General features: G+C 46.4%; 1 protein-coding gene across 4 annotated transcripts in view; it reads left to right on the top strand.

Annotated features, from left to right (window-relative positions):
* The window catches only part of MYH11 (myosin heavy chain 11), a 124,891-nt gene that overhangs the window by 58,835 nt on the left and 52,570 nt on the right, over nucleotides 1-13,486 (top strand). For 2 of the 4 annotated variants that reach the window (XM_053556359.1, XM_053556361.1), the window contains exons 5-9: nucleotides 1,042-1,144; nucleotides 2,710-2,730; nucleotides 5,276-5,368; nucleotides 7,963-8,026; nucleotides 10,091-10,189. In XM_053556359.1, the coding sequence (XP_053412334.1) occupies nucleotides 1,042-1,144; nucleotides 2,710-2,730; nucleotides 5,276-5,368; nucleotides 7,963-8,026; nucleotides 10,091-10,189 (380 nt within the window). The remainder of the gene's footprint in view (nucleotides 1-1,041; nucleotides 1,145-2,709; nucleotides 2,731-5,275; nucleotides 5,369-7,962; nucleotides 8,027-10,090; nucleotides 10,190-13,486) is intronic. The other 2 variants (XM_053556360.1, XM_053556362.1) reach the window with 1 other exon arrangement.

Genomic DNA, 13,486 nt, shown 5'->3' on the forward strand with positions numbered 1-13,486 from the left:
TGATAGTTAGCTGACATCATTAGCCAGCCATGGGATACTCAAGTGGGATTCTGCAGAAGATGAAAGGATTATATCTGTCCAGTTGCTACTGGAATAATCAGTTCTTTTTTTCTTTTCACAAAGGGAGTTTCTGAAACTTTAACCTTTGGTTCCGGAACTCTGATTTTTATCCTCCCTGGAAGGTTGTATCTTGCCTGGTCTTTCCATTTATAACAGTGCTAATGATGTCTTAAAAGTAGACAATTCCTATTAAACCTAAGTCTAGACCTTCATAAGAAAACTCAAGTTTCCTTTTTCACTCTTTTTTTTTTGGAGACCAAGTCTCACTCTGTTGCCCAGACTTGAGTGCAATGGCCTCATCACAGCTCACAGCAGCCTCATACTCCTGGGCTCAAGCAATCCTGTCGCCTCAGCCTCCCAAGTAGCTGGGATTATAGGCACCACCACTGCGCCCAGCTAGTTTTTTTTTTTTTTTTTTTTTTATAGAGACAGAGTCTCACTTTATGGCCCTCTGTAGAGTGTGATGGCCTCACACAGCTCACAGCAACCTCCAACTCCTGGGCTTAAGTGATTCTCTTGCCTCAGCCTCCCGAGCAGCTGGGACTACAGGCGCCTGCCACAACGCCCGGCTAGCGCCCAGCTAGTTTTTCTATTTTTAGTAGAGATGCGTCTCACTCTTGCACAGGCCGATCTCAAACTCCTGGTCTCAAGCAAGGGAGGTTCCCACCTTGGCCTCCCAGAGTGCTGAGATTATAAGTATGAGCCACTGCACCCAGCATCTTTTTCACCTTTTTATCTGAATCCTTTCTTACATCTTCTTGGGAGGAGTACATTGAGCATTGGACCTGAATTTTAGGCCCAGCACAGCCCAATACCAGAGGTATGACTTTAGCCGAGTTACTTTTGCTCTGGGAGCCTTCCCATTTGGGAAGTGGTAGCGGTGATCATTATCATTCCACTAGTTCGTGGAGCTGTGAAAAGATAACCGTGGACCCCCTGTGTAAGTTATTTCCAATGGATCGCTGTTCCTATGTCTTTCAGAGGCGAGTCCGGAGCTGGGAAAACAGAAAACACCAAGAAAGTCATCCAGTACCTGGCTGTGGTGGCCTCTTCCCACAAGGGCAAAAAAGACACAAGCATCACGGTGAGTGGCAGGTCCCCATCAGTGGCCGTGACTTAGCAGATGGGCCTACGGCTCGTGGTCCGATTAAGGTATAAACAGAACCCTGTCGTGAGAACTCGGACACTGTGTCTGATTTCCCCCTCCCCTGGCAGCTCATGGAGAGAGAGATCATTTTCCTGAGTGAGCAGGCCTGTTTAGGGTCTAGGTAATTCTTTGACTCAGCCAGAAGCCTCCTATTCTGTGAAATGGAAACAAGCTCTTTCCCTTCCACAATGAGGTCTCGCTTCACATCAGGGCTTCTCGATAGTGGCACGATTGTCCCTTTGGGCCAGATAATTCTGTGTGGTAGGGGGCTGTCTTGTGTTCTATAAGATGTTTAGCAACATCTCTCGTCCTCACCTACTAGGTGCTGATAGCCCCCTCTCTTCCAGTTATGGCAACCAAAAATATCTGCAGACATTGTCAGAAGTCCCTTTGGGTGGGGCAGTCACTCCTGATTGAGAATTATTCCTGAATCTCTGGAAACTCCCTAGGGTTGAGGTGCCCCCTGACTTTGCCCGTTCCTCCACGCGTCCCCATCCCCAGGGGGTGGGGATATCACTCGGCATATGGGCTTTGGTCTGACACTATTCAGTGACTATGGATTGAGCACCTACAGGGCTGGGGGTCCAGTGATGAGTCCGAGAGATGCTGTCACTGTATTCTCTGAGCTTCCAGACCAGTGGAAAAGAGAGGAGGGTGGGAGTCAGCAAATAATCCCATAAATAAACAAATGATGACATAGCCTGATTAAGGGCTTGGAAGAAAAAGAAGAGCAGGTTTCTGAGTCATCCGAGAGGAGGGACCTCTTCCTCTTCCTCTGCCTCAGACCTGCCTCATCTGTCCCAAAGGAGGGGGCAAGCCAGGGGCCACCAGTACGGGCCAGTGCTTCTGTCCAAAAGTTTGAGGTCAGGAAGATGGTAGGTAGCATGGAGGTCTGACCACGTCGCAGGCCGTCTCCAGCCCCGGCCCTTCCCCATCTTGCCTTACGCCCTCAGAGGTGACTCTGGGGGCAGCTGTGGTGGCTGGCTTGTCCAGCGGCCCTGGGAGATGTGGGGTTGGTGTTGGTTTGCGGCTTAGGGAGGATCTTTCCTTCCTCAAACAAGTGCTGGACATCCAAGGTCCCGCAGCTCAGACCTGACCCTAGCAAGTTGGTTTCTGGGCACAGAGTATGGGAACGATGGCCCCCAAATTTGCCTGACATGTGAAAATATGGCTTCCCACTGTCTTCCCTTTCCCTAAATAGTAAAACTAGGAGATCAGACATAATGACTAGTCTTTATTAAAGTCCTACTGAGTGTCTGATGCTTTTTGCCTGCGTATGCAAACACATCTCAGACACCATCTCGTTGGACACCTAAGAGATTCAAACAGGGAGGGAGGGAAAGGAAACATAGTCAAGGCAAAGGAGCTGCTGTCCTTGTTATCTCGGGGAGTCCAGGCTTTCTGGGGGTGGGAGTGGCGTCGTATCTGTCTCTCCAGACCTTGACGTGCATGTGATTGAAATAACACTGACATTTGTTTTATACTGTATTGTTCAACCGCAGCAAGGCCCATCTTTTGCCTACGTGAGTAACTGGGAGTGTTTTCCTGGTGTGTACGGGAGGCACAGAGTGTATTTAGATCTGCATGCTCCTGTTGCACCCACCGAGACTGGTAGCCAATGGTAGATCAGGTTAGGCCTCTGAGTTCCACAACCCAGATCGGCAAACACACTGAAATACTGTCCTGGTGAGGGAGTGTTCGCCACCCGCAGGACTCCCATTGGGATCCCTGGGGTTGTACTCCAACCTGGAAGGGATGTCCCCAGGTCAGAGTGAATCCCTTCACCTTTCCCACCAACGCACCCACTACCGGTAGTTTCCACTGCAAGGAACCTGGAGACGTCTGTCCTGTCTGGTTGAGTGTTAGGACCATCAGGCCCCAAAGCTTCCTTGGCTTGATAGACAGCCGATGGCATGGCGGTGGCATGCCTCCCTCCTCTCTCCCTGTCACCATCCCTAACCTTCTTCCCTCGCCGTGTCCCCAGTGCACCGTGTGTGTCCTTGTGCATGTGTGTGCAGTGCCATCTGTCCTCTGCATGCTGGTTGCTTGATCCGAGGCCCCAGAAACAGTCTTGGGGCTCGTGATGCACTAGCTTTGGTGGCGCGGTAAGGCCCCAGCTACGCGACACACGAACTGGTCCCGCTCGGACCTCTGCAGACTCCTCTCTAATGCAGAGCTTGAGGGACTGGCCCATAGGTCCCAGCCTGGAAGAAGCCCTCAGGGGTCTCAATCCATCCTAGCCAGACCCTGGGTAGCAGTGTTGTCAATCAGAAGACAATCAGCGTTCTTTTTTTTTTTTTTCTGAGACAGAGTCTCACTTCCTCCCCTTGAGTAGAGTGCTGTGGCATCATAGCTCACAGCAACCTCCAACTCCCAGGCTCAAGTAATTCTCCTGCCTCAGCCTCCTGAATAGCTGGGACTACAGGCCTGCACCACCATGCCTGGCTAGTTTTTCTATTTTTAGTAGAGACAGATCTTGCTGTTGCTCAGGCTAGTCTTGAACTCCTGAGCTCAGGTGATCCTCCCGCCTTAGCCTCCCAGAGTGCTAAGATTACAGGTGTGAGCCACTGTGCCCGTCCTAGAATCAGGGTTCTTATGTGGGATCTGTGCCTGTGTGACCTTGGCCAGGTTACTTTACTTCTCTGGGCTGAGGTTTTATCCATAAAATGAGAATTTGGACCAGATCCCTGTGTTTAAAGCTCTTTTGAAAGGTTCTTTCAATCCCACCTGCCAGCATAGCCATTCTAGAGGGGGGCCTTTTTCCCCAGGGAAATGGAGACCCCAAGTTTGTGTTAATGGAAGTGATTCCTTTAGTCTTCCTATTAGCCAAGGAAAGCCCCTGGCGCTCACTGTAAATTTCCATTGCCCCGTTGTCTCTACTGGGGCAATTCCACTTGTGGCTGAGATTTTCATGTGGTGAGGCTTTTGCTTCATCTTTCTCTGGGAGCTGCGAAGGAGGGCCTGTGACTAAATAAAAACAGAAATAATTGGTAGCTTCCTGTTTTGTCTCTTTAGAACGGTTACTCTGAATGCCCTTCTGGCATACAGAGGAGCAAGGGGAAAGCTGGGCCCATCCTTTGCCCCTCTAGACACTGTCCCTGCTTCTGTCTAGTCCAGCCCTGCTACCCAGGAAAAAAGAAAGGCAAGGGAGGAAAGAGAACAAAGTAAAAACTCGCAGAAGCCAGCGCTTCCCAGAGGAGTCCTTGGGGACAGTCTGCAGCCGCCACATGCAGACTGCCTATAGCTATAGGCAGAGAGCAGCTCATTCGCTTTCCCGGCTTGACTTACCTCATTGGCCCTTTCCTGCCACGATTAATCACGTGACCGCATTTGTGCAGAGGGGGCCCGTGGGCTGTGTACAGTCTCAGCTGCCTTTAACCTGATGAATGGAGCCCAGGCAACATGCTTTGAAGCTTTGTTCTGCAGTCAATTAAAAGGATTCCCGGTGGGTTATGTGCATTCCTTATTTCTCTTCTATAGGAGACTTCAGAAACCCAGTCTGAGAAAGGAAAAATTGGAACTTTTAAAATTTGCACTAAAACAATCAGAAGAGAGACTATAGTGCTTTAACTTGAAGATGGCTGCTTGTCAAACCTGAGCAGTAACAGGACTGCCATGTACATCAGGACAGGTTGTGCACTGCACAACTCTGTGGGGCACTCTTCCCCATGATGCAAATGACATCTCTGGCATAGTGCAAGGCAGTTCTTTTTTTTTTGCAGCTTTTGGCCGGAGCTAGGTTTGAACCCACAACCTCCAGCATATGGGGCCAGCGCCCTACTCCTTGAGCCACAGGGGCCGCCCACAAGGCAGTTCTTTTAAGTGGCAATGACATTGCAGAGATGACCAGATGGACATGGATAAAGAGCAGATGTCCTAGCTATCAGCCAGTTGTTTCTTGTTTGAAATCCTTGAGTAAGTCTGGACATTAGCCTCCAGATCTAAGAGGAGGTAGTGATAAGACAGACCTGTGGGTTAAGGGCAGAATTTTATGACAACATCCATTTATGGCAGAACTTTCAGTACCTGAGTTGCTTTCTCCAATAACTAGATGTAAATGAATTTTAGGGAGAGCTGGAAAAACAGCTGCTACAAGCAAACCCAATTCTGGAGGCTTTTGGAAACGCCAAAACGGTCAAGAATGACAACTCCTCACGATTTGTAAGTAGCAAAGCCACGTGGTTTCTCTGGAAAAGGTTTGGATCCCCTGGTGTCCTCTTCTGCCTGGGACTGCAGTGCATATGGGCGCAGCGGGTGTCTGAGTCTGAAGGGATAGATGTGCACATCACAACAGCATTCCAGTCCTTTCTTGACCTTAGTCTCGCACCTGCCTTTCATTCCATTGTCCATCCGTTCATTATTCAGTGAAGTATTTACTGAGCGTCTAGGACGTGCTAGATACGTACATCCAATACTCATTCATTTATGCTGCAAAGCATAAGTTGAGCACCAACTATATGCCAGATAAGTACATCCTCCAACAAACATCTATTAAGCATCTACTGTGTACAATCATCTGGTAGGCATTTTTACATCTACCACTCTTTTTGTATTTTTCTCATTTGCTGAGTTCATTTTTATGAAGCACCTACTGCCTACCGAGCTAAGTTCACAGGATTGTAGTGAGCAATTCACGCGTGGTTCCAGCCTTCAGGAGGCCTGTGGTCTAGTTGGGGAGCTGACAGGCAATGAGACAGGAGGCGTCACCTCCCACACACACTTCCCCAGGCTCCAAGGGCCTCCCTTTTTTTGTCTGAGCCTATTGGACAAGAGAACTCTTAAGAGTGGGTGGTTGATGACGTGTAGGCAAAAATCGTTTTTATTGTATAGAAGTAGAGACCTCCAAAGGACAGTCAAAAAGATATTTTATTGAGGAAAGATTGAGGAAAGACTGCCTCTACTTTCCAGTTGTGGGGGGGCCTCTGCTGGTTTGTGGGTGCCCCTGTGAGCTGCTGCTCACTGGGATGGAGCCCTATGGAAAACTCTCAGTCCAGAGCTGCTCTGCTAAGTGTGTTCACACAGTGGTCCCCAAGCAACTTTGTGATCCCCAAGGCCCATTTTTATAATAAACGATTAGGTCATGCTTCCTTTTCTTGCCTGAAATCAGAGTGGTAGATAATATCACCTCCTATACATACCAGATTAATACAAATCACCATAATGCCCTCACTATAACATGAAGAAGAAATAAAATTACACAATTCATTTCAAAAATGTGCATTTCGACATATCAGTGCTCAGTTCAGACCACACCAGAAGACACAAGAAATGAGTCAGACACTTACATCATACCCAGAAGCACTGTGACTAACAGCTACAAACACAGGGGAAAGAGGGGGGGCCCTTTGGGGAATGACGTTGCTAGGGTAGGATTTTCCAGAATGCTGACTAACTCTTAACAAAGCTCCAAACCAAAGAAAAATCTCTAGAGTTATATGGAAGTGACATTCTTATACTAGAACATTAACAAAAAAAATTTCGTGTGTACTTTTAAATAAAACTGGGTTAGGTCCTAGGCTCAGCTAATTGCAAACAAGCTTTTGCCTCTAGGGATGTCAGGTGGGACATTTGAAAGTCATAAAGCAAGCAGACAATGCTTTGTGTCCAGAACTCAGTCATTGCAGGACACCGGAAGCATCTTCACCCCTGCCAGCTAAGACCAGTAGCCCCTACCATTATGTGATAAGCCAAATGGTCATGCCACAGATTTTCAAAGTCCCCAGAGTAGATGTGCAGCCTTCACTGAGAAGTGCTGCATTTGGGTACTGTGGTCCAGTGCAAAGTCTCTAGCACACCATCAGTGAGAGCAATGCAAGATAAACCCCTACAGACCCCTGGCTGCTTAGGGAGGAAAGAGGGGTGGCACTGGTGTCTTGCTCATGACCAGCAGGCTTTCCCAAATGATGGTTGTCTCAGATCATCCTACTGACTTGTTTCCTGACAGAGAAAGTTGGATTTTTGTCAAGGCCTGAGCAAGCCTAGGGGATTGTGTCCATACAGATAACCATTTCCCACCATGTATGTCATGGTGGGGAAGAAAAAAGAGATGTGATCCTCTGTTATCTGTTGAGAAAGTAGGAAAAGGGTCAATGCCAATGGATGTAGGATTGGGCTCTGCTCTCGGTTTTATGACGCAGCTGGAGCAGATAGATTGGGCCAACCTCTCTAAGTGGCTGAGCTCCAAGGCCAGGGTGTGGCCTAATCCTGCCTACAGGACATCCTCCTAGGGCCAGCTTGGACAGCAAGGCTCACTGGAGACACTTTGAATCTCACCAGACCCCACAGAAGAGGTTTAACCCACAATTGGAAGATGGAGGTACCATGGGTTCAGGGGCAGAGCAGTGGCTGGGGCGGAAGCCCTCTAGCCCCTGAATATGGAGAAACTTATGTTCTGCTTATGGCTCTACTTCTTAGGAACAATGTCATGTCAGACAAGTCACTTGCTCTCTCCCTGCCTTAGTTTTTCCACCTTTAAAATGTAGATAGCTGTGCTGGGCTAGAGTCCTTGCAAGAGACAAATGAAATTGATCTGTGAAGGTACTTTATAAGTTATTTTGTCACTGTCAGGCCTGGGATCAGTTCAGCTCGGCTGACATTGGTTCTCTCTAACAAGCTGACCTGTGGAGCTCTGAGTGTTGCAAGATTGTTTTCTTCCTGCTGAGTGTGCCTGGACATCTCTGTCCCTACTCGCCTGCACCGTGGGGTTATGGGCTGAGGCTGGGCAACAGACCATAAACCGTGTTCTCCTTTGGCAGGGCAAATTCATCCGCATCAACTTCGATGTCACCGGTTACATCGTGGGAGCCAACATTGAGACATGTATCCTTTGAACCTGGGCCACACAGAATTCCCTCCTCGTCTGTCCAAAGCTGGAAGGGCCCAAGAGAGACACAAAAACACCCCTCTCTCTCCAGCCTCTTGAGTTCCTTCCAGAAAGAAGAAGAAAAACAACTTCCTTACAGTTGTCTTCTCTTAATAGCAAGCATTGCAATAGAGTCGTTTCACACATGTGGATTCTGAGTTTGAACCCCAAATATCCAGCATTTGATTCTGGATTGACCTCTTTCTAGCTGAGGGAACTTGAGCTAGTTACTCAACCTCTCTGTGCCTTATCAGTGAAATGGAGATCATAATGGTACTTACCTCATAGAGGCATTGTAAGAATAAAATGAAATAATGTATTTCTTGGCACCACGTCAGGGACAGAGTAAGGGCTGGCTAAGTATTGGCTATCATGCGACCTTCATCACTGTATTCTTATGAAGTCATTGTCCAAGGCCAACCATAGATCCCCTTGGAACCTTTTGTCCCTTTAGAGAATTGGTTTGTGAACAGCTCCACTCTGTAGATGGGAAAATGGTGGAAACAGTATTTTCCCAGAGGAATGCTGATGTTGCAAAGAATAAGCAGAGGATCTCTTTTGGAATCTGGATGGTTAACTCCCCTTGGGACCAGCTCCAGTGTTCAGAGATGGATCTACGTCACTGGCAGCTCTCAGGTTCAAGGGAGCTTGTGGAGCACGTGCTTGAAAATGGTAGCACTTAGTGGTGGTGGTGGGGTTTCCTTGTATTTTGTGTCCAGGGTAAGAAGGTGCGCTGTGGAGCGGCCCAATTCCACTGGACTACTCTGAGTCCAGCTCTTAGCTCTGCCAAGGCTGTGGGGTATTGGGCAAGTCACTTAGCCTCTCTGAGCCTCAGATTTTCCTCCTATAAAATAAGGGTGAAAACAGCACTTACTTTTGGATTTGTTGCAGTGGTTAAATACGATGATGAGCACAGCCCTTGGCACAGCTCTTTGCCCCAGAATAAGCATGGGATAAATGGTGGCTATTGTGTTGTTATTATCTTTTGAGACAGGGCCTCATTCTTCCATCCAGGCTGGAATACAGTGGCATAATCATAGCTCACTATATCCTTGAAATGCTAGGCTCAAGTGATTCACCTGCCTCAGCCTTCCAAGTGGCTGGGACTACAGGTGCATGCCCACCACACCTGGATAATTTAAAAAGATTTTTTTTTTTGGTAGAGATAGCATCTCATTCTGTTGCCCAAGCTGGTTTCAAACCCCTGACCTCAAGAGATCCTCTTGCCTCAGCCTCCCAAAGTGTTGGGATTAAAGGCACAAACCACTGGGCTGTTATTATCACCCTAACTCTTTCTATTTGAGGCCACCAAAAACAGCCAGGATCCTTGTCCTGCAGCTGGGATGGCCGTCTGGCTTCAGCCAAGTCCAAAGCTGAGACCCTCTCCCCTCTCGTCCCACAGCTGAATGCACTTCTTAGCTGCTTGTTCCCTGTGCTTATGGCAATCCCCAGGCATAATGCCATCCCTCTGGCCTCTGCCTCCCTCTTAGATCAGTGGTGTTCAACATGTATTCCTCAGGCAGCAGCAGCAGCCTGCCCTGGGGGCTCATTTGGAATGCTCCCCCTAGACCTGCTGAATCAGAAGCTCTGGAGGTGGAATCCAGCAATTTGGACTTGAACAAGCTCCCTCAGTGACTCTCAGAGCTTCACTGCACGGCCGTGCCCCCTATAATGGTGCATCATACTGGGGTCTTATGCTCTTCCTTTTTGCTCTGCCCCCTCCCTTCTTTTTGAGCCTGGAGTCTGCAGGCAGCACTCAGTGATCCCATTTGTCCACAAGGACGATGGTCACAATTAGACGTCACCAATCCTAGAGTCAGAACTGGAAGGTTAGGCATAGGAATTACACATTGATTACTGCCTGCCCCAGCTCTAAGACACCTCAGAATTCTTCAGGGAGCCTATTCCAGGTCCTGGACATTTCTCCCAGGTGCAACAGGGATGGAGCAGGAAGGTTAGGTTCCTTTGAGGGGAGCACTTGCAGAAACCACAGGATCCTTAACTCCCCCCCCCCCAACCAGATCTGCTAGAAAAATCACGGGCGATTCGTCAAGCCAGAGACGAGAGGACATTCCACATCTTTTATTATCTGATTGCTGGAGCCAAGGAGAAGATGAAAAGTAAGTGACTAGCAATGATACCTGATTGAGTATTCGGCCTTCACTTTCATCAGGATCCAGGATATGTGATTGGCTATTAAAACAGAGTCTCTGATCCTGCCAAGAGAAAGAACTGTGGCTTCGGGTGACAGACAGAAGGTTGCTCATCTCCTTCCAGTGAGTGAATGTGGCTTTATGTTGAGTCAGTCTCATTTACCAAGCGCCTACTGTGTGACATAGTAGACATCAGTTCCAGTGAGACAGTACAGCATTAAATAATTATGTCTAATTAGATCGGAGGACATCAAGTCCAACTAGACACAATCTCTGCCTTCCTGGAAGGGTGGGGGGAACACAATTGCCTTCTTAGCCAATTTATAAAACTTACAAGTATATAAGATGCATTCTGATTTTAAAAAGAATTTGCAGGGGCAGTGGAACTAAGCACATTTCACTAAATGTTTCAAAAGTGACTTTGAAGTGGCTTTTGTTGGACAGGGATCAACAAACTTTTTCTTTAAGAGAGCAGATAGTAAATCTTTTTTTTTTTTTTTTTTTTTTTGGCTTTGCAGGCCACATGGTTTGTCACAGCCATTCAGCTCTGACATTGTGATGCAAAAGCAGCCACAGACGATAAAAAAAAAAAATAATAAAGTAAACCAAGGAATATAGCTGTTATTGCAATTATACGCAATTTACAAAAACAGGCAGTGTGCTGAAGTTTACTGACTTCTGTTGTAGGAAAAACATTGTATGTTTTAAATATAGTATGCTATATACACAAACCACATTCCAAGGGAATCTTGAGTTCTGGGTATATAGTAATCTAATAACTCTTAAAAGAATATACAGATCACATAGCCGAAGAAAGGAATGTATTAGCGACTATAGTAAACTGTAGAATCTATGTTTTTGTAATAAGTTTAAGTTTTATGGAAACAATACAGACTTTGCTTTCCATCAGTTTTGTGACCTTGGGTTCAAAAAATTACCAAAAAAATGTGTGAGCTCTCTTCTTTGCTATGATGGGATGTAGTGCAGTCCTCCACCACCAGAGGGTGGCATTATCCACAGTTGTTTTTTTTTTTTTAATTTTAAATTAATATGAGGGTTTTAGGTTACATTGTTCTCACTTCCAAGGTAAAGTTCAAGTTGTAGTTGAGCCCTTCATCTGGGGGCTGCTGAGCACCCTCACATTATGTGCATTAGGTGAAATCCCGCCTCTTGCCCTCCCTCCTTCCTCCAATCATCCTCCCCACCACCTCCCTTCTCCCCTCTCCCATCCCACTCGCTCTTCCTCCCTCAACCTTGCCAGACTATTTTTGTGTTTTATAGTTTGTATGGATGTGCAATTGTTTATATATAGATTTCATATTAGTATTGAGTACATTGGATTTTTTTCCCCATTCTTGAGATACGTTACTAAGAAGACTATGTTTCAACTCCATCCAGGTAAAGATAAAAGACTTTACCTGTAACAACCTTCTTATGGCTGTATAGTGCACTGTGGTATACATTTGCCACAGTTTGTTGATCCATTCAAGGGATGATGGTCATTTAGGTTGTTCCCGCACCTTGACAATTATGAATTGAGCTACAATAAACATTCTGGTGCAAATGTCTTTGTGGCAAAATGATTTTTGTTCTTCTGAGTAGATACTAATAATGGAATTGCAGGATAAAATGAAAAGTTGACTTTTAGTTCTTTAAGAATTCTCCATACTTCTTTCTAAAGTGGTTGTATCAGTTTGCACTCCCACCAGCACTGCAAAAGTGTTCCCTGCTCTCTATGTTCACGCCAGCATCTGCAGATTTGGGATTTTGTGGCAGGGGCTAATCTGACTGGAGTTAGATGATATCTCAGAGTGGGTTTGATTCACAATTCTCTGATGATTAGGGACAAAGAGCACTTTTTTGTGTGTTTGTTGACCATTTGTCTGTGGTCTTCAGAGAAGTTTCTGTTCAATTCTCTTGCCTACTTATAAATGGCGTTGGTTTTCTTTTCTTGTTGGTTAATTTGAGTTCTCTGTAGATTCTAGTTATCAGACCTTTGTTAGATTTGTAACATGTAAAAATCTTCTCCTATTCAGAAGGCTGTCTGTTTGCTTTAGTTGTGGTACTCTTAGCTGTGCAGAACCTTTTTTTTTAGAGACAGAGTCTCACTTTATCGCCCTTGGTAGAGTACTATGGCATCACAGCTCACAGCAACCTCAGACTCTTGGGCTTATGTGATTCTCTTGCCTCAGCCTCCCAAGTAGCTGGACTATAGGTGCCCAAAACAACGTTGGGCTATTTTTATTTATTTTTTTAGAGACAGAGTTTCACTTTATCACCCTGGGTAGAGTGCTGTAGTGTCACAGCTCACAGCAACCTCCAACTCCTGGGCTTAGGCTATTTTCTTGCCTCAGCCTCCCTATTAGCTGGGACTACAGGGCCCGCCACAGTGCCCGGCTATTTTTTGTTGCAGTTTGGCCGGGGCTGAGTTTGAACCCACCACCCTCAGTATATGGGGCCTGTGCCCTAACCACCAAGTCACAGGCGCTGCCCGTGCAGAAGCTTTTTAGAGTTTTAGCTTGATCTAATCCCACTTTTTTATTTTTGTTGTTGCTGCAAATGCCAGAGGGGGTCTGCCTCATAAAGTCTTTTCCAGGCCATTATCTTCAAGCATTTTGTCCACACTCTCTCTTCTAGGGTTTTTATTGTTTCATGTCTTAAATTTAAATCAATGGGGGAAAAGAACCCCCTTTTAATAAACGGTGCTGGGAGAACTGGTTAGCTACATATAGAAGACTGAAACTGGACCCACGTCTCTCACCACTGGCATTATCCATTGTTTAAATCTCCTCAATGCTTGGCCTTCTGGAGCACAGGATATAAGGTGGTGTAGTTTTGAATTAAAGGAGGAGGAAGATGTTGAATGGATACCAGCAAATATGGTGAATTAGCAGTTACAGCGAGGGGGTGGCAGTCCCCCAAATGTTTACACTTCTCATTCCTCTATTTGGCACCAAAGATGGCAGTTTGGTTGTTTGGTGATGTGGGTTTTAGTTTTGTGCTCTGCCTCTAGTCTTCTAGAAATTGGGCAAGTATAAGGCTCACAACTAAAATTCCTGGGGGTTCATTTGTGTTCTTACTGATAGAACTAGACAGAGATTAGGCTTTGGTAGAACTGGAAAGAGATTAGGGTTTTAGAGAGAATCAAATATTCATAAATTTATCCATACTCTGGATATTGAAGTCTTGGCAAAGACCCAAATCCCTGTGACTTTAATCAGGCACTTGAGTTAATCCAAAAGCTTGAATTAACTGTATCTTGGG

The sequence above is a fragment of the Nycticebus coucang genome, chromosome 12, assembly GCF_027406575.1.
Source record: "Nycticebus coucang isolate mNycCou1 chromosome 12, mNycCou1.pri, whole genome shotgun sequence".
NCBI classification, from domain to species: Eukaryota; Metazoa; Chordata; class Mammalia; order Primates; family Lorisidae; genus Nycticebus; species Nycticebus coucang.